We start from the raw sequence: 17,944 nt of genomic DNA, 5'->3' as shown, positions 1-17,944 counted from the left end.
CATACATACATATAATTACTGTAAATATAAGGTTTAGGTCATACAGCCCATTCCTAATGTCATAGATAGAAGATAGAAGACAGCCAGGAAGATCCATAACACATTTTCCCTGAAAATAAGCTCTCTACTTTGGGAAATGTAATCATGGATAGACATTACCTTTTTTTTTTATTGTTGATTAAGACTTTCCTGGTCTTTTAACTATCAGATGTGGCAGCCCATATTAATCCCAGTCACATTCAATAATGTTTCGTAAATAAAATGTGGCAGGAAATGAATGTGAAACTGGATTGGAAGAGGAAGGTGGAGGTAAAAACTCAATGGCCAATTCGGGCCACATCTAGAAGAGAACATGTAGTGGCTATGAATCAAGGTATTGATATGTGGTTGTTATTTAGATTCTTAGAGCTTGCAAGTATGTGGGAGGTTTACCATGACCTTGTTTGTATCTCTCAGGAGGTACAGAGCAGCGCTGCGCAAAAGCCTGAATAAAATCCAGCAGATGTTTGAGTATCCTCGTAAAAACTCCCTCTTGAGTAATGATGCTGAAAATTCAGCTTTGCATCACAGGAATACAATTTTAAAATAAATGTAAACAGAAAACAGCCGTTTAAAATTGTAACAATATTTCACAATATTACGGTTTTCTGTATTTTTGATCAAGTAAATGCAGCTTTGGCAAGACATATCTTATGCTTTCAAAGATATTTAAAAAATCTTACAGACCTCACTATGGTTTTCTGCCTGAATAAAATCCAGCAGATGTTTGAGTATCCTCGTAAAAACTCCCTCTTCCAGTGCACGACCATACAGCCACGCCGCGAGAGCAACAGCTTCTCCTCACCAGCCCCCAGAGTACCTCCGGCACTACAAACAAACAACGAACCCCAACAGGAACTCACACTAGTTTGAGCGCGACCCTCACTGACCTTTGGTGGTTTGAATAGCACAGAAATAATCATGACTTAAAGGTCCCATGACATGCTGCTTTTTAGATGCTTTTATATAAAAAAAATATTGCGCTCGCCTCGCACGGTAGTAGTTCATTTTCTCATGGGCGGGCCAAATTCTCTGGGCGGGCAAAGCAGAGAAAGGGGAGGTAACCTTTCCCCGTATGACGACATAAAGGGAAGATTCCAGATTGGGCCATCTGAGCTTTCATTTTCTCAAAGGCGAAGCAGGATACCCAGGGCTCGGTTTACACCTATCGCCATTTCTAGCCACTGGGGGACCATAGGCAGGCTAAGGGAACTCATATTAATGTTAAAAAACCTCCTAAAGTGAAATTTTCATGCCATGGGACCTTTAAGGAAGCATCTGCAGAATCGCTTCACCCCAGCACAAGAGGACACTGGGTTGGCAGAGCTAACCAGAAGCAATTTCACTGCTTATGATGTCAACAGACTTCATACAGAACGAAGTAACCTTGTGCGATATTCTACAGTAAACGAATCTTGAAAAAAGAAGAGAAAAAAGGACTTTTGCATCAGAAAACATGTATTGTTTTCTTTTGTGACTTGTGACAGAAACAGTGATTCACTTTTTTTCTAAATGAATGCTCAAAGGACAATGCAATGTGATTGTGAAATAAAACCTGTCTCTAAAATCATAGTTCAGTTGCTTTCAGAAACTGCATCCATGACTGACTTTGACTGTTTTATGTATTATTTGTATTATTTTGATGGTGCAATCTGAACTGACACATTTTACTGGCTACGTAAATATGTTTTTATTTTATTTTTTTTTACCATTTCTTAAGCCCCGTTCACACCAAGAATGATAATTATAAAGATAACTATAAAGATAACGATATTAGCGTCCACACCAGCGAACGATATCGTCTGTTTATTCCAAGCGTACATGCGTCTGCCGCTTTAAATTCTTGAGCTCGTTACAGCAGGATGGATTCTGATTGGCTGTCAATTTTTTATCGTTAATCAGCTGCAGAAAAATCGTTTTGAAAGTGATTCCAACGATATCGTTTCTCTTTGTCTTTATCATTATAGTTGTGGTGGTGTGGACTCTGCTATTCTTTAATATTGAGAACGATTTTTAGAACTATATCTTTATCGTTATCTTTATAGTTATCGTTCTTGGTCTGAACGGGGCTTTACTCACACCAACCTCATAAATGAATATTCACTGAAAAGCAACTGTGACATGTAAGCCAGCAATCATTAAAGGAATATTTCACCCAAAAAAAAATGTGCACTCTCAGGACATTCAATATGAAGATGAGTTTGTTTCTTCATCAGAGAAGTTTTTTTTGGAGAAATTTACATAATTACATCCCTTGCTCACCAATGGATCCTCTGCAGTGAATGGGTGCCGTCAGAATTAGAGTTCAAATAGCGGATAAAAACATCACAATAATCCACAAGTCAAAATGTTTTTAGTCAAGACTTTTTCCCCTGGAGAAAGCGTTATTATGGATTATGGACTTACATTTCGGCAAGAAACAAAGGTTTAAAGAAAGCGAAACTACTTTGTTTGGCCTTCCAAAAGAGGACGATATCGCTTCGTCATGCCTGGAGCAGATTCGTGCTGGTCACTGAAGAAATACTTCAACTTCGCGCTGTCGATCGCCGCAGTCCAGCCCGGGGTCGTCACATGTGGTTGCCGCAGGCATCACAATATGGTAAGAGACGTAACATTTCCATCACACGCTTGAGGAATTCGGCCAATCACAACGCACTGGATAGCTGGCCAATCAGAGCACACCTCGCTTTTTCAGACCGATGAGCTTTGTAAAAATGCACGCGTTTCAGAAAGGCGAGGCATAGAGGAGAAACAATGTACAGTATGTGGAAAATAATGTGTTTTTTTAACCTTAAACCGCATAAACGCATTTCATTACACCACATACACAAAATAATGTTCTTTTTAGCAGCATCATATGACCCCTTTAAAACATCTTAATAATGTATTTATTTCTTACAAACACACAGCTTTTCACTTCACAAGAGGTTTACTGATGTACTGGAGTTGTGTGGATTACTTTTGGATTTTTGTGATGTTTTTATCAGCTGTTTGGGCTCTCGTTCTGACGGCACCTATTCACTGCAAAGGATCCAACTGTGAGCAAATGATATAATGCTAAATTTGTACAAATCTGATGAAGAAACAAGTTCATCTGCATCTTGGATGGCTTGAGGGTGAGTACATTTTCAGCAAATTTTATTTTTTGGGTGAACTACTCCTTTAAAACCATGCATACTCAGAATGATCATACTAGGGCCTTTCGCACCGCTTTAGTTCCAGAACTAAATGTACAGTACTAAAGTACTGGGACGATTTTGCGCGAACTATTTCCCAGTACCATTTAAAGGGTTGCATTCGCACCGAGAGTGTGTACTAAGAAGTGACGTATGCCGGTCGACAGCGACATCATTTGTGCGCGGCGTTCAACAACAGAAACAAAGAAAAACAACGTTAACAACAGGAGGATGGAGGACGCTGTGATCGTAGCTGTTTGCTTGTTGTGTCTCGCGGGTTTCACAATAATGGACATGGAATGTCGATGTATACGTAAAGCGATTGAAAGAACGGAAAGGAGGACTAAGAATCTCCAACCACAACTGGCAGTGCTCCATTTGCTACAAGTGCCTTCACTTCAGCGTCCGTCCATCTATCACTGTTCTCCATACTTGCGAAATAAGTTGACACAATGTTTACAGTATGTTTACACGGCGTTTTAAATCATGGCGGGTGAGGGCGTTTTCGTACGCGTTTGGCCAATCAATGTCTACTTACGTCACGATTAGTACCAGTTGTGCTGGTTAGATGCTGCTCCGGAGTAGGAGCTAATTTGGTTCTCGATAAAGGCAGTCCGGTACTAAAATCGCACCCAGTTCCGGCGGTGCGAAAACGCCAAAAAGTGGGTAGTTCCACAATCAGTTCTGGTACTATGAAAAGGTTCCTGCGGTGCGAAGGGCCCTAATATAAAATGAGTAACTGTGAAAAAAGGACTCCAAATTATTTTCTGTAAAAATTTCACGTCATGTTCCTCAATATACTGTCCAGTATTTGGAATAATTTATTTAGAATTATATCTTTTGAGAATCACTAAGATAAATAAAAGGTTAGAAACTACTGCAGTAAGTAATGCTTTAAATTGAAAATGCAGTAAAAAAGAAGAAAGGAAGAATGTCTGCCCTCTAGTGGACCACCTGCATTTAAGCGGGAACCCTGCATGCAATCTGACACCAGGTTCAACAGAGACAGTATCTGTGATCTGTGACTTTTGTAATACTGTGAAGGCAATTTTTGCTTCACAATTTTACACAAACATTTTAAATAAAATGAGAGACGTGTAATAAAATGAGAGACATGAGAGTTATTGTAAGAAAATCCAACAAATTTCACTCTTATGTACCTGATTCACGACCTCAAAGTAGAATGCAAGAGTGGTGTTTGGATCCAGTCCACAAATCTTCCACTGACTTGTGCCACCAGTTCCTATTTCCTACAAGCAGAAGTCAAAATGAATGTATGTTCTCTGCATTGCCAGGGAAGACACTGAACCTAAAAGAAAATGTATAGCCTACTTGATTTAAGATAGATGAGCTACTTACGTTTTCTGACACACAGGGACCTTTGGCGTTCAGGGAGACACATGGGCCGATTGCTCCAGAAATCTTTATCTCTCTTGAAGTCTGAAATAATAGTTTAATAAGATTATAACGTAACCCACATATAGCACAATTAAATACTGAAAGAATTAAAACAGTCAAGACAACAGAACAATTATATAAAAAGAAAAGCAAGCCACCTTAATCTCAAGAGTCCCTGCAAATGCCATCTTAAAAGAGCCCTGCTCGTCCTTTGTGAAAACTCTCTGGAAAGTTTGCTTGAACAGGGATGTGTTGAAAGAGTCTGCCATGACCATATAACCCCTGCCATTTACACAAAAGCAGAAAGATATACTGTTGAAGACAGTCTAAATACAAGGCAAGTTTACAATCAGGACAAAAATCCTTTATTAAAACACCATAATAGCAAAAGAAGAGAGTTTCACACATTTCTGAAAAAGTGTTTGCTCATACTAAAAATATTGGGGATAGAAATATGTCTAGATTTATGTTTCCTGGCTCTCAACATGTTTTAATATGCACCAGAGTCCCCTCAAATCTCTAAACATGCACTGTCAGCATGCTGAAACACAATTTAAAATGAAAATTGAAAACCTTTTTTGAATCACTTACCCTGTATGGTTGGTGCAGCACTTCATTTCCAGTAATCCTGTCTGATCCAGAGCGCATGCATAAATATCAATGATGTGTCCATTGGCAGCAGCACGGTTGGCCAAGGCTTCATAGTGCTACAAGGGAATGAAGTACAATTTTAAATGTGTACAGAAACAACATTCAAACTTCAAACAGAATAGGAATAGCTCAGATAGTAGTGCATGGGCATTATCAACGCCAAGGTCATGGGTTCGATTCCCAGGGTAAGCAAGATCTAATAAAATGTCTACCTTGAATACACTTGCCTAAACATGTGGTAAAATGCATAAATGTAGATGTAAACTCAAAAGTGGTAAGAATTAGGATAATCAGCTTTTACGGACCAGCTGATTGCCGGTTTTCACATGTAATGCTGTATGAATAAAAAAATATGCAGTTGTTTTTCCAGAAAATAACACTCCAATATTACTGTGTTCTGCTTTGAATTTTCAAACAGTTGAAAACGCAAAGGTCAGTTCAATTGTGAACTTTCCAATGCACCTCTGTGACCCATCACTCAACTAGTACAGTCACTTCAAGATACTCCATCTTTATGAAATCACTGGTATCAATCATTGGCTTCTACCAAGCCAATCATACAGACAACAAATACGGGAAGACTCACTTTAGTGGCTTTCTTCATGAACTTGGCATTGTCTTTCTCAATGTCGTGCCAGGATCTAATAGGCGTTTTCAGTTCATCTCCTACCACCATACCCGGACCCTGAGTGGCGGGCCCACCGATGAAAGCCATGATGCGAGCACCAGTGTTAGGGAAAGTGCACTACAAGAGGGAAGGAAATGGAGGGCATCAATAACAAGCACAAAGCTTTGGACACACTTGAATGAATTTATGCATTTTATGATCTTAAAAACCTTTTGAATTTGAATTTTTGAATTGAAATATGTATTTTTGAGCAGAATAGTGAATAAAAAGCTGTCAATGAGTATCCAGTACACATTGGAAACTTCTTCAGTGCAGTTTAAAAAGCATCCCAGGATGCACTTCAAGATGTTGAGTTTTTGAGCAGATCCAAAGTGTGCAAAACTACATTGAAGAAGCTATACTTTTTGATCACAATCTAATTCCCATTCTTCTTTTTGTGTTACTTCATAGATTGAATGCCTTTATTATTAGTCTAAAGTGAGGAAAATAGTAATAATAAAGAATGAGAAGGCGTGTCCAAACTGGTATTGTAAACTTATAATTTAGTAACTGCAGCTGGTAGCAAAATGGTCATCACAGCAGACCATTGAAGATAATAACATAAATCATGACAGTCACCTCTAACAGACCAACAGCAATGGAAAGAGCCACTCCGAGTGATCTCAGTGGTCGTTTTCCTTGAGTGACGGGCCAGGGGTCTCTCTGCAGCTCTCCCAGCAAATCTGTCAGATTCATATCTATCTTCTGTACTGGCTGCAGAAACCTGAGCACATATATAATCAGTGACTACCATAAGTCTTCATTCATATCGGTTTGTTCAACTGGTCCCACGACTGAGCTTGGTTTCCCAAGGTTTTTTTCCCCACTACTATTAACTGATGGAGTTTGGGTTGCTTGTCAACTGTTGCCTTTGGCTTGCTAGTTGGGGTTTAAAAGACACTTAATGTTCAGTAATATTATCAATTTGACTGCACTGATACTATCGGATGAGAACAAATCTTGAACTGAATTGTGCTGGATGACGACACTATTGTCTTCTGTAGAGACGCTTTATAGCTGAATTGAATTTGTTTCATAATGGATGGATTTTGCAACTTCGACACTGTTATTAGACTGAATTGAATCAACACTGAACTTGAGCTGAATAACGACAGTGTTGTCTTCTTCAGAGCGGTTTATAGCTGAATAAAACTTGTTTTATAATTGATGAATTTTACATAGTTATTAAAAGTGCCATAGAATGCATTGATACAATATTTTAAATTGTTCTCCGATATCTACATAGAAGGTATGTGGCTTAGGTAAGGGCAAAAAATCTCCAGAAACGGTTTTACATGTCCATTTACAACCCTAGGATTTGTCCCTAGAATGAAATGGTCTGTTTTTACCTTATTTGGAAGGGTCATGAATAATAATGTTGAGCTCTGCTCTGATTGGCTGTTTCACAGTGAAGCTCATTTCAGTAGCTCACACAGCAGGAAGGAAACACAGGGAAAATATATATATTTCAATACTGTCTCTCGCAGTTATATCGTTGGGTAATTATACTGTATATAAAATGCGGGCATCAGGGAGCCGCTATTAATATGCGGGGCATTGAAACTGCTTTCGAATCACTTTTTACTTTCACTTTCGCGATTTGCGATCGCACGTGCTCTATGTAAACTACATCGGCAGTACTTACCACACATTTTACAAGATCAGATGCTTGTCAGTGGTGCTCAGGATCTGTAAATCATTCGCCATCATCCTCAGTCATCTCTCCTTACTCTGTTTATGTGGTAAGTGAAATCTTATGTACTGTAATGTAACAGGCTACCGCTAGCAAGCAGCTAACCATGTCCCTTTAGTGGCTCTCGTTATTTTATGAGAACGCGCGTTATTTGTTTTCCGTGCCTTTCTGAATACAGACACCAACCCATCCCTGCACATCACATCCCCTGCACAGCCTGGAACATAACATTTATTTCCATGATCTGCCATTTTTGCTATTATCCTCGCTTGTTTCTTCACAATACCTGCAGAACTTCTGATGATTCGGCTGTTCAGTGTGCAGGTTCGGCTGGCGGCTGGCATAGAACATGGGCGGGTATATGCAAATGTTGGGGGCGTAACTATTAGTGATCCCGACTGTAATGTCACAGTCGGTGTTGTTCTGATTCGCCTATTTTTCAGTGGTCTTTTGCATGCACGAGATTTACATAAGAAGGAGGAAACAATGGTGTTTGAGGCTCACGGTATGTCATTTCCATGTACAGAACTGTTATTATTCAGCTATGCCAAGGTAAATACAGTTTTCCATTCTATGGCACCTTTAAACTGAACTGATTCAACACTGAACTGACTTGAGCTGACACTAGAGCTGGTTTACAGCAGAATTTGAATTTGTCTCATATTTGATAAAGTTTGCATCATTGATTCTGTTATCACAGTTTATCACTCTGAAGCTGCTTTGATACAGTCTATAATGTATAAAGCACTATATAAATAAAGCTGACTTGACAAGACAACTCCAGAGATTGATTAAAAATATCAGAAGTTGAACAGCTATCAAGATTCTTAAAAGCATCAATTTGATTACGCAAATTATTCTTTATACAGTCAGAAGATTTACATTTGCAAAGCAGCTATAAAAACACATTTAGCTCACCTGTTTGAAGGAGGAACCTGAGGCTGTTGTGGCCCTCGGCCTGCCTGTGCTGCAGCTGGTTTAGTTAACCCAAGCATCTCCTGTACACAAGATTTATCCAATTAAAATATTTTATATTAAGAGACATTTGTGCTGATTAGTTTAGTCAAACACCTGTATCCTAAATTATCTTAAATCACCTGAAGCTGCTTAGCACTGAGGTCTTTGGTGCCCCTGAAGACGTAGCTCTTAGAGATGCCCTCACAGCCCAGCTCGTGAACCTGGACCATGCGTCCAAACGTAATGAGGCCCACCAGAGCAGTGGGAGGCAGCAGGCTGAGGGACATCTGAAGCGACTCCTTCAGTGCCTGCAGATCATCATCTTCCATGCATGTGTCCACCACATACAGGAAGTTCAGGGGCATCTGTGGACCACGCTACAGAAAATAAATAGAACCAACGAGTGAAAGTTACTATTCATGAATTTCAAGTGATCTTCATCTCAATCTATATAACAGATCAGTAATTATTTTATTGCACGACTGCTACTTTTTTTTATATTTATTGCACGACTGGTAAGTGTTCATTTTGCACAAAGTATACATATTTAGTTCTAGTGTTTAGTATTTATATGGCAATGAAAGGTGGTTAATTAAAATGTTTACCTGGACAACATATTCAATAGTGGAGAACTGTGGAAGAAGCTCAGCAGGTTGGTTGACCTCCGATATTCCAGCGTAAGTTGGCGGGAACTATGGCAGGACAAGTGTCATTAATTAATTAACACTTTAAAAAATGCAATGCACTTTTCTTGGGCTGCAACCACTAACCGATAAAATCAATAAGAAAATAATCATCCACAAATATGATTATCGATTAATGGCATCTGTGCACTCTGCATACAAAACATCACTTTACAGTAGTGAATAAATAATTTCTATATATATTTCTGCATATATTTTAAATTTGTTTGGCCTGTCAGGCACTCTGGCAGATGTGTGTGCTGTTTAATGCATTTGGAATGTCTTTTTCCTCAGCTTATAACCTACATTTTACAGTTTTATCCTTATCTGTCAAGCAGGAATTTCCATTTTTGCATAAAGGCTCGCCCTAACAGCAAGTGAGTCTCTGTCACACACTTCACACACTTCAGTGAATGAGCATCAACACGCATATGCACATCAAACAGACAGAGTGCCATAATTCTAAAATATACATTTTACTAAAAATATTTCTTGTTAGACATTAAATGTAAGTTTAAAATTTCAGATGTAATTGTATTTTTCACGACAGCAGAAACAGTAAAGGGACTACTGTAATGTAGTATAAATATATTATGTTCACATGAGTGAATGTGCGTTCCTCCTACTTTGTGCTAATTTCAAATGGTAAACAATCTGTTTAAATGTAACCCGTTTTGCACATAATGTTTAATTTTAAGCCTACAGTACATACATACATTCAGTATAATTATTTCCACAAAACTGCACATTGTTTTGAGGATGTGGAATAACAGTCTTTCGAATAACTGATCAGAATTACTTTATATTTTAATTAAAATTATGATTTTTTATTTTTATGATTTATGATTTTTGGATTTTTCATCCAATTAATCGAGGAAATAATCTACGGATTCATTCATTATCAAGATGATTCTTAGTTGCAGCTCTACACTTTTCAAAACTGCAATGACTTTACCTGGTTTCTCTGATAACAGAAGTTGCAAGCCCAGAGTTTTGCTCTGTAATCCACTTGACTGCGAAAAAAGAAAAAAACAGAAGCATAATAATATTAGGGCATCACAAGTAATGTATCCAGCTTTCATAATAAACGTGTTTATTTGGAAATTACTGCAATGGATAAGAAGTAGATCCTCCATCTGTGAACTCATTATGCTGTCTGCTCTGACTAAACAGACTTACCACAGAGGATTGAGCACAGCTCGACACGTGGCCCGGCTGCACAGAACTGGCTCGTACTGAATCGGGGGAAGATCCGGCCGCTCCTTCAGCGGGGTGAACAGGGAAGCCACCGGAACCACCATACGCGTGGCTTCCAGACGACTGGACGGCCAAACGTTCCAACTGAAACGGACACCATCGCGGTCCTCGTTTTGCTGGATGAACTCCTGGAAAGTCGCCATAACACCCTCTGGAATCTACCAGTTTTACAAGGTTAATAGATAAGCGAGAGAAATATATGCGGTGATATATTCAAATAAGACATGCAATCTGATCTGTGTGTATATTACAGTCGGATTTATCGTTAGTCTTTGGACACAGGGCAAACTATAATGTCAAATCACACATCATCAACAAAAGCTGAAATGAGATAAGAGATACAAGTTCAGAAAGCATCTTTGATGCTAAATGCTGTCTAGGTAGGCCACTCACTAGGTTTTGAATCATATACTAGGGGTTTTCAAACTTTCTGATGCCACAGACCACTTTCCTTAAATATAAAGGCAGCTATACATGTTCTTTTAAAAAGACAATTACAGTATACTGAAAAATACAAATGTATTTAAACATATAATTTATTTATTAATACTTGTGCTTATTTTATCTACCTTTATTTTATATTCCCCCCCTCTGCAAAGTATAAGCAGTATGTGCTCAATTATGTCATGCCAAAAATGCTTTAAAGGGGTTTTTTTTTCACAGAATGGATTATTTTTTACGCTCATTTATTATTATTATTATTATGCAATGCATTTTTCTGAACTTTCTCGCCAGTTTGAAAACTCCATAGCTACAGATGAACACCAAAAATGCCACATGTGCAGATGAGAAGAACACAAACCAATGAAGTAAGAGACGTACTAAAAACGATCAAGTGTGTCAATTACAACACTTTTGGGGAAATATTAAGATACACAATAAGTAAGCAAAGCAACAATCTGCCCGATTTTCAAATAAGTGAACATTCCAACATTAGCTCATAACAAATGTTAGGGTAATTCATTTACTTTTTGATTTACATAAAACTGCGGTTATGCAGTCAGTTATATAGACAAATCGCACTTTGGTGAATAAGTTTAGTTTTAGTTTTTTTTTTGTTTACTTGAACTACAAGAATCCACTGGGGGCGTCAGCCCACCCTTCCAAATTAGCCACAGAAAGCTAGTCCTGTAGCTTAGGAAATAGAAATCAGCTTACATCAACATGAAGACAATTTGAGAGCACAACTACTTTATAAAGATTTGGTTTGATCAAACATTTCAGTAAACAGCCCCTGCGATGACCTGCCTGCTGATGTACACATGATGCTTCCAGTCAACACTGAGTTCAAGCTAAATGCCCTTTAAACCCGCGATTTCTCGCACCACAGTCCATCTAAGGCTTCACATTAATCACCATTAATCATAGAATCATTAGCGTAATATATACCATCATCTATTTGTGAAGAGTAAGTGCTTTGACGTACCTGGAGCCTTGATTTAGCGTCTCCACGGAGACTCTCAGTCAGTGACAGCGAGCTCGCGAGCTGATGACGTAGCAGCTCAACATGGCGTCGGTGCCACGTCAAGAGCCCGACACTTATTTCAAAATGCGTTTGAAGAGTTGTATTATACACGTTATCTTTGAGACCTTAATCTTTTTTAATTTTAAATATTAAAAATTATATATAATTTTATAAATTATATTAAGGGAAATTAAGTTAATTCCCCCTAAAATTATTAAACTTTAATAGTTTTATAGATTTTTTAAAATTATTTTAAATGTTAAATATGAAAATGTTTATATACATCATATTAGAAAAAAAGTCCCACTTCAATTAATTGATTAATAAATGCGTTCAATTATAAATGTAATTAATACAATTTAAGTATTAAAACAAAACAAAAAAAGTATCATTTAGGTAACTTTTATTATGTCTTTCATTGGTTTTATAAGTAATTCAAAACTGAATGCGAACAATTATATTTTCACTCATTGGTTGCTAAGCTTAAAGGCAATCATTTACGATTTAAAAGAACAGATTGTTTTAGGTATTTACAATTATTTGACCAGGGATACAACACAAAGATTACTAACTAATCTCTGTGCAGATGTGTCAAGCTGTTGCTTTGCAAAGTCTGGATTACAAATGTACATAATAAACATTACAAGTATTATGGTCAGTCTGTGTAAAAAAGGGAACAAATTAAATATTTGATGACAATTTCAGTATAATCAAATGAAAAAGGATAAAAAGACAATTAAAATTCAGTTAAAATGTTGCCATATAAATTTTATTATAACTGACAAAATATTGTCACATACTTTTGCAACTACTGTGTTCATCTCTGATACAAAGCCAAAGCTTTTCTATGGTAAGTCAAGAAATTATATTTAATTATACAATAAACCATGATTGCTACTTATGAATATCTTATGCTATGAAGATGGTCATAGCAATTACTATGTAAAATCATATAACCTTTACGCCTTTACCCTTGATCCAGTTTAGAGATAGTGAAAGTGGTCAGTTGTTAGTAAGTCTGACAATATTGTGAAGCACTCAGATGTCAGTGTGTATATTTGCCAAACCGATGACTCTGACATCACAAGACATTGCTGGACTTGATCTCAGGAAGCAAAATTTCTTCTAGCAGTCCCCATTATCAGTCCTTCTCCAGAAACACTGGGCTTTACATGTAAATGAGCCTGTTTATTGTTTTACACCATTTAAATAATTAAATGACTTGTGGCAAGACAAAACCATCAAACCATCTTCATCCGCCCAGGTTTTGGTTGCTAAAACCATCAAACTCTTTTGCATCCACTGTTTGCAGGTTCAGAGGTTCACATGTTGTTAAATCCCATCATGCCTTTCATGTTGCCAGCAGCTCCCTGCTGAAACTGCCTCATCATGGACTGCAGTCCAGCCATGCCACCTTAAAGAAACAAAGATAAATGTCTTTAAGTAAGGCTTTTACAACCATCATCTATATTCACAGATCCTCACATGTATCACAGTGACGTGTCATTTAAAAATGCAATTTTGGTCATTTCAAATAGGTTCTTGCATACAATAACTGCCACTTGTATAGTGAAGATAAATCAAATACTGCTGCCCATGGTCTAGTAGAAATAAAGCATTTTGGGGTGAAAAGGGAGCTCATACCCATGTGGTGAAGCACTCTGGGATCCATCATTTTAGCCATCTGCTGGTTCAGTTTCGCCATCTGTGATGGGTTGACGTTCTTGGACATGTCCCCTCCTTTATTAAAACAATGATACCATGAGTCACTGATTTTAAATGCATCATGAAACTAACATTTTGAATGCATCAAGTTCAAATCACTCAACCTTTAAATAAGCCTTTAATGCCTCCCATCTTCTTGACCATCTGGGCGAACTTTGTGTACTGTGTGAGTAACTCTTGTACATCCCTGGTAGCCACTCCAGATCCCCGGGCCACTCGCTGGATGCGGTTAGGCTGTTTACTGAAGAGCTTGGCACCATCTTTGTTGTCAAGTTCTGAGATGAAAAACCACAATATATGTTAACTAAATCGTTCTAGTTCAAATCTATGCCTAAACTTTCCAATTTAGAGAAGTCTGCGCATTATTCTGTTTTTAACCAGTATTAAAACAAACAAAAAAAGCACATACCCTGGTCATTCATACTATCCATTATTGTCATGAGTTTCTTTAATCTGGCCATAGACTCCTGCTCATTTCCTAACCCCCCCCCCCCAGAAATTTTAAGAAAAGAACCACTCAGTGGATAACCATAATTAAATATCCTTTCAGTAAAAGTTGTCATTACCATGATCTGACCAAAAGGTCCCATCTTCATGATGTTCTGAAACTGTTCATACATGTCCCTGAGTGTAAACTGACCTAAGAGAGAGAAACGTCATATCTGTTGGTGAAAAGCACTGGAAAATATCTTGTTGTAGTGTAAAAACACTGAACACACAAAAGTACACATTTTTATACAAATAATGTTCTAGTTACCATGTTTGAGCTTGTCTATTAGCTCCTCATTGTCATCAAGCTTTAGTTCATTCACTTTATCGATCAGTCCCTCAATATCTCCCATACCTAGAGTAAAAATAAGAATTGCAACATAAATAACACAGTTCCAACATCCAGTTAACAAATCATGAAAATGAATTGAAAATGTACTCACCTTCAGACCATCCAAGATGAGGAGTTTGTTTCTTAATTGGAACAGATTTGAAGAAATTTAGCATTACGTCACTAGCTCACAAATGGATCCTCTGCAGTGAATGGGTGCCGTCAGAATGAGTGTCCAAACAGCTGATAAAAACATCACAATAATCTACAAATAACTCACACGACTCCAGTCCATCAATTAATGACTTGTTGGATTTATTTCTTACAAACATGCATCTTTTTGCTTCACAAGGTGTTAACTGATGGACTGGGGTTGCGTGGATTGCTTGTGGTTCATTGTGATGTTTTTATCAGCTGTTTGGACTCTCATTCTGACAGCACCCATTCACTGCAGAGGATCCGTTGGTGAGCAAGTGAAGGAATGCTTAATTTCTCCAAATCTGTTCTGATCAGGAAACAAATGCATCTACATCTTCGATGGCCTAAGGATATGCACATTTTAAGGAATTTTTCATTTTTTGGTGAACTATTCCTTTAACTAAACAGCAGCTCAGCAGTATATTCAAACCTTACCAAGCAGTTTGCTTATGAAGGGTTGAGTCTTGAAAGGCTCTAAGTCATCGATGTGCTCGCCTGTGCCGATAAAAATGATGGGACTCTTTGTGGCCGCCACACTGTAAACGTAAATTACATCAACTCCTGCATTTACTTACTTGAGTGCTGAAAGTAAAACACATAAAAGTTTGTACTTACGCACTGAGCGCACCACCACCCTTGGCATGGCCATCCAGTTTGGTGACAATAACAGAAGCCACATCTACCTTGTCTTTGAAGGCCTTAGCCTGAGCCTCACAAGCCTGACCAATGGAGGCGTCCATCACGTACACTATGTTGTCAGGTTGCTGTGGGAACAGACAATAAAAGCCATAAAGCAACAGGCTTTACATCAATTATATCATTTATGTTTTACTATATATTGCTGTTTGATTTTTAATCAAAACAGAGGAAGTCTTTCACTTACCACAGCATTTGACACCTGAAGCATTTCTTCAAAAAGTGAGTCTTCCTGTTTATGTCTACCGCTAGTGTCCACAATGATTATTTCAAAGTTTTCTGTCTTGAATTTTTCCACACCCTCTGAAGCTATGATCACTGGATCCATTTCTGTGTAACTGTTAATACACACCAACATGAATCGATGATTAGGTTTGGTGAGCAGATGAAATACAATAGTACCAGTGTGGTGCGTAAAATAACACTTTTATTACCTCCCATAAAAGGGTATTCTGGCTTTTGTTGCATTTTGCTTGAGTTGGTCAAAGGCACCTTTATAAACAAACAAAACAATTTGACTTTTTTTTTTCAGATGTGCAGAAAGCATTACTGTGCAAATACATGTAAAGATAGAGTCAGAATACCTGCTCTGAATGTGTCAGCGCAAATCAAACATGTCTTCCATCCTTTTCTTTGGAAGTAGTATGCCAACTAATAAAAAGAACAAAGTCAAAGTCAACTTTTTCTAGCACATCACATGGCAGTAGACAAAAAAACAAACACAGTTTCTTCAGGAAACAACAGAGAGACATGTAATAGACAGTCAGAAGTAAAAGACAACAGTAAATACGGACAAAAAATACAGACAATAGTATCACACGATACACGGCGTAAAAGCAGAATTGAGGGTAAGTTATAAATATATTAACTGAATATAATGTATACAGGATTGCATATAGAAGAGAGATTGTCACAATTTTCTCATTTCAACTTAGTTTTTTTCCTCCAAACTTTCTTGCTTTTATGATTAGCTGTATAAAAACAGGTCCATAATCTAAAATCTCAGGGCAAATACCCAAGAACTGCTCACCTTAGAACATGTTGTGGTTTTCCCACTGCCCTGCAGACCAACAAACATGATAACATTGTTCTTTCCCTTCGTGGGAGTCCAGGCTTTCACTCCAGGATCCACCAGCTGCAATAAAAACACTCTGTATTTATCTTCTAGAATACATTTCTATCATCGGGCAGTCAATTCCATTTAGTTTAATGTAGTTTCTCTATTTTATGATGAAAGTTCCTGAGCTACAGGGTGTAAACAAGTACAAGACTCCCTGAGGAACAACGTGAAAACCAATATTTATCAGACATAAATAGCAAACTATCATTTACCTTGACAAGTTCCTTGAAAACAGCATGCTGGATCATTCTCCTCTTGTTTAGGCCAGAAGCCATTTCCTCCAGATCAATGGCTGCCCTGAGATTACAGAGCAGTTATAAAGTAAAAAGACATTTTATAACAGGGAATTCACTATATAAATGGCCAAAAACGAAAGAAATAAAATAAAAAAAATAACTCTTGTTACTTACTTGACATTTTCTCTAAGCTGCTTTACCAACTTGATATTCACATCAGCCTCCAGTAGGGCAGCACAGACCTCCTTGAGCATAGCATTTAATACCTAAGGAAGATTGTAAATAAGTTAACATTTTATGATGGGTCACGATGCTTAACAAGCCTGATTTTAAGATTGCATCATATTCACTGCACCTCTTCGTTGATGATGGTGGCATTGCTGAGAGACCTCAAAGCTGAGGTTATTTTCCTCCCCAGATCAGCTAAAACCATTTTTGCGGTTTAAGAGCTGTCAACCTGCAACAGGGGATTAAGGTTACATCAGGTAGCCAAAATTAAAAGAGAGAGAGATTTTCTATACACCCAGCTTTCAGTCATTGGAGCACTGAGTAGAACCTCAATTACGACATTAAAAGTGTGATTGATGTAATGTAGACTTCCTTACTTGATAGGTGGGTGAATGAGACTTTCCAATGTGGTGGGGTTTCCCCCCAAAACAATCCTCCTGTCACTGCTCACTCTGAACCTCTAGACTCAAGTGGAACCAGAGCAATGATGTTTTCAACCTTACCAAACAAACACAAATCAAAACAATGTTATCGCGGATCATTTAAGACATGGTTCGTTACTATGTTAAAACATAAATGTTGGCACACCCATGAGTAATTGAAACTATTATAAAATCATAATATAATATATATTTGTATGTTTTATAAGACTGACTCCGTTATAGTTCTGTACTGAAATAAGGCCAGACGTCCGTTGTGAAACGCATTAGCGTGGTCGATTTAATTAAAGACAGGACTAAAATCATGTTTAAATCAAACCAACATCAAATTCAGATGTTCTGTATCCAAATTATTAATATAAAGACATACGTTTCGATTAAATATTACTTACCTAAACTCGCAGCAGCTGCTTTTCGGCGAGTGGAACAGCGACTGCAGACGTCATCTAACCCCAACATCCCGTGACGTGACTTTACTTCCGTGTACAATAAGAG

General features: G+C 37.8%; 3 protein-coding genes across 3 annotated transcripts in view; 1 reads left to right on the top strand and 2 right to left on the bottom strand.

Moving 5' to 3' along the window:
• LOC107689299 (melanopsin-like) overlaps positions 1-912 on the top strand; it is a 3,284-nt gene extending 2,372 nt beyond the window's left edge. The window contains exons 3-4 of the mRNA XM_016487239.1: positions 457-544; positions 799-912. Coding sequence (XP_016342725.1) covers positions 457-544; positions 799-912 — 202 coding nt within the window. The remainder of the gene's footprint in view (positions 1-456; positions 545-798) is intronic.
• LOC107689296 (protein transport protein Sec23A) overlaps positions 1-12,026 on the bottom strand; it is a 22,502-nt gene extending 10,476 nt beyond the window's left edge. Inside the window, exons 1-12 of the mRNA XM_016487236.1 lie at positions 11,948-12,026; positions 10,444-10,679; positions 10,220-10,277; positions 9,187-9,273; positions 8,722-8,958; positions 8,543-8,622; positions 6,511-6,655; positions 5,851-6,009; positions 5,205-5,320; positions 4,772-4,895; positions 4,575-4,655; positions 4,376-4,465 (exon numbers count right to left, since the gene is read on the bottom strand). Coding sequence (XP_016342722.1) covers positions 4,376-4,465; positions 4,575-4,655; positions 4,772-4,895; positions 5,205-5,320; positions 5,851-6,009; positions 6,511-6,655; positions 8,543-8,622; positions 8,722-8,958; positions 9,187-9,273; positions 10,220-10,277; positions 10,444-10,664 — 1,398 coding nt within the window. The 5' untranslated portion in view covers positions 10,665-10,679; positions 11,948-12,026. The remainder of the gene's footprint in view (positions 1-4,375; positions 4,466-4,574; positions 4,656-4,771; positions 4,896-5,204; positions 5,321-5,850; positions 6,010-6,510; positions 6,656-8,542; positions 8,623-8,721; positions 8,959-9,186; positions 9,274-10,219; positions 10,278-10,443; positions 10,680-11,947) is intronic.
• A 707-nt stretch (positions 12,027-12,733) lies between these two features.
• Positions 12,734-17,940, bottom strand: LOC107689300 (signal recognition particle 54 kDa protein-like). The gene is made up of 17 exons (XM_016487240.1): positions 17,842-17,940; positions 17,387-17,507; positions 17,137-17,238; positions 16,956-17,047; positions 16,758-16,842; positions 16,456-16,560; positions 16,010-16,076; positions 15,860-15,917; positions 15,613-15,763; positions 15,345-15,493; positions 15,165-15,265; positions 14,469-14,555; positions 14,241-14,351; positions 14,121-14,189; positions 13,816-13,986; positions 13,631-13,726; positions 12,734-13,400 (listed from the first exon to the last, which is right to left on the bottom strand). The coding sequence occupies exons 3-17, from the start codon at positions 17,212-17,214 to the stop codon at positions 13,309-13,311; spliced, it is 1,512 nt and encodes a 503-aa protein (XP_016342726.1). The 5' UTR covers positions 17,215-17,238; positions 17,387-17,507; positions 17,842-17,940; the 3' UTR covers positions 12,734-13,308.
• Between the last annotated feature and the right edge of the window lie 4 nt (positions 17,941-17,944).

The sequence above is a fragment of the Sinocyclocheilus anshuiensis genome, unplaced genomic scaffold, assembly GCF_001515605.1.
Source record: "Sinocyclocheilus anshuiensis isolate Anshui unplaced genomic scaffold, SAMN03320099.WGS_v1.1 scaffold1006, whole genome shotgun sequence".
In the NCBI taxonomy this organism is placed as follows: domain Eukaryota; kingdom Metazoa; phylum Chordata; class Actinopteri; order Cypriniformes; family Cyprinidae; genus Sinocyclocheilus; species Sinocyclocheilus anshuiensis.
This window is presented reverse-complemented; position numbering and strand designations above follow the sequence as displayed.

Coding starts and splice junctions, on each gene's coding strand:
- LOC107689300 (XM_016487240.1), bottom strand. CDS start 17,214: ATGGTTTTAGCTGATCTGGGGAGGAAAATAACCTCAGCTTTGAGGTCT. Junction 15,764..15,859: donor AGAATACCCTTTTATGGGAG/GTAATAAAAGTG, acceptor GTGTATTAACAG/TTACACAGAAATGGATCCAG. Junction 13,727..13,815: donor CATTAAAGGCTTATTTAAAG/GTTGAGTGATTT, acceptor GTTTTAATAAAG/GAGGGGACATGTCCAAGAAC.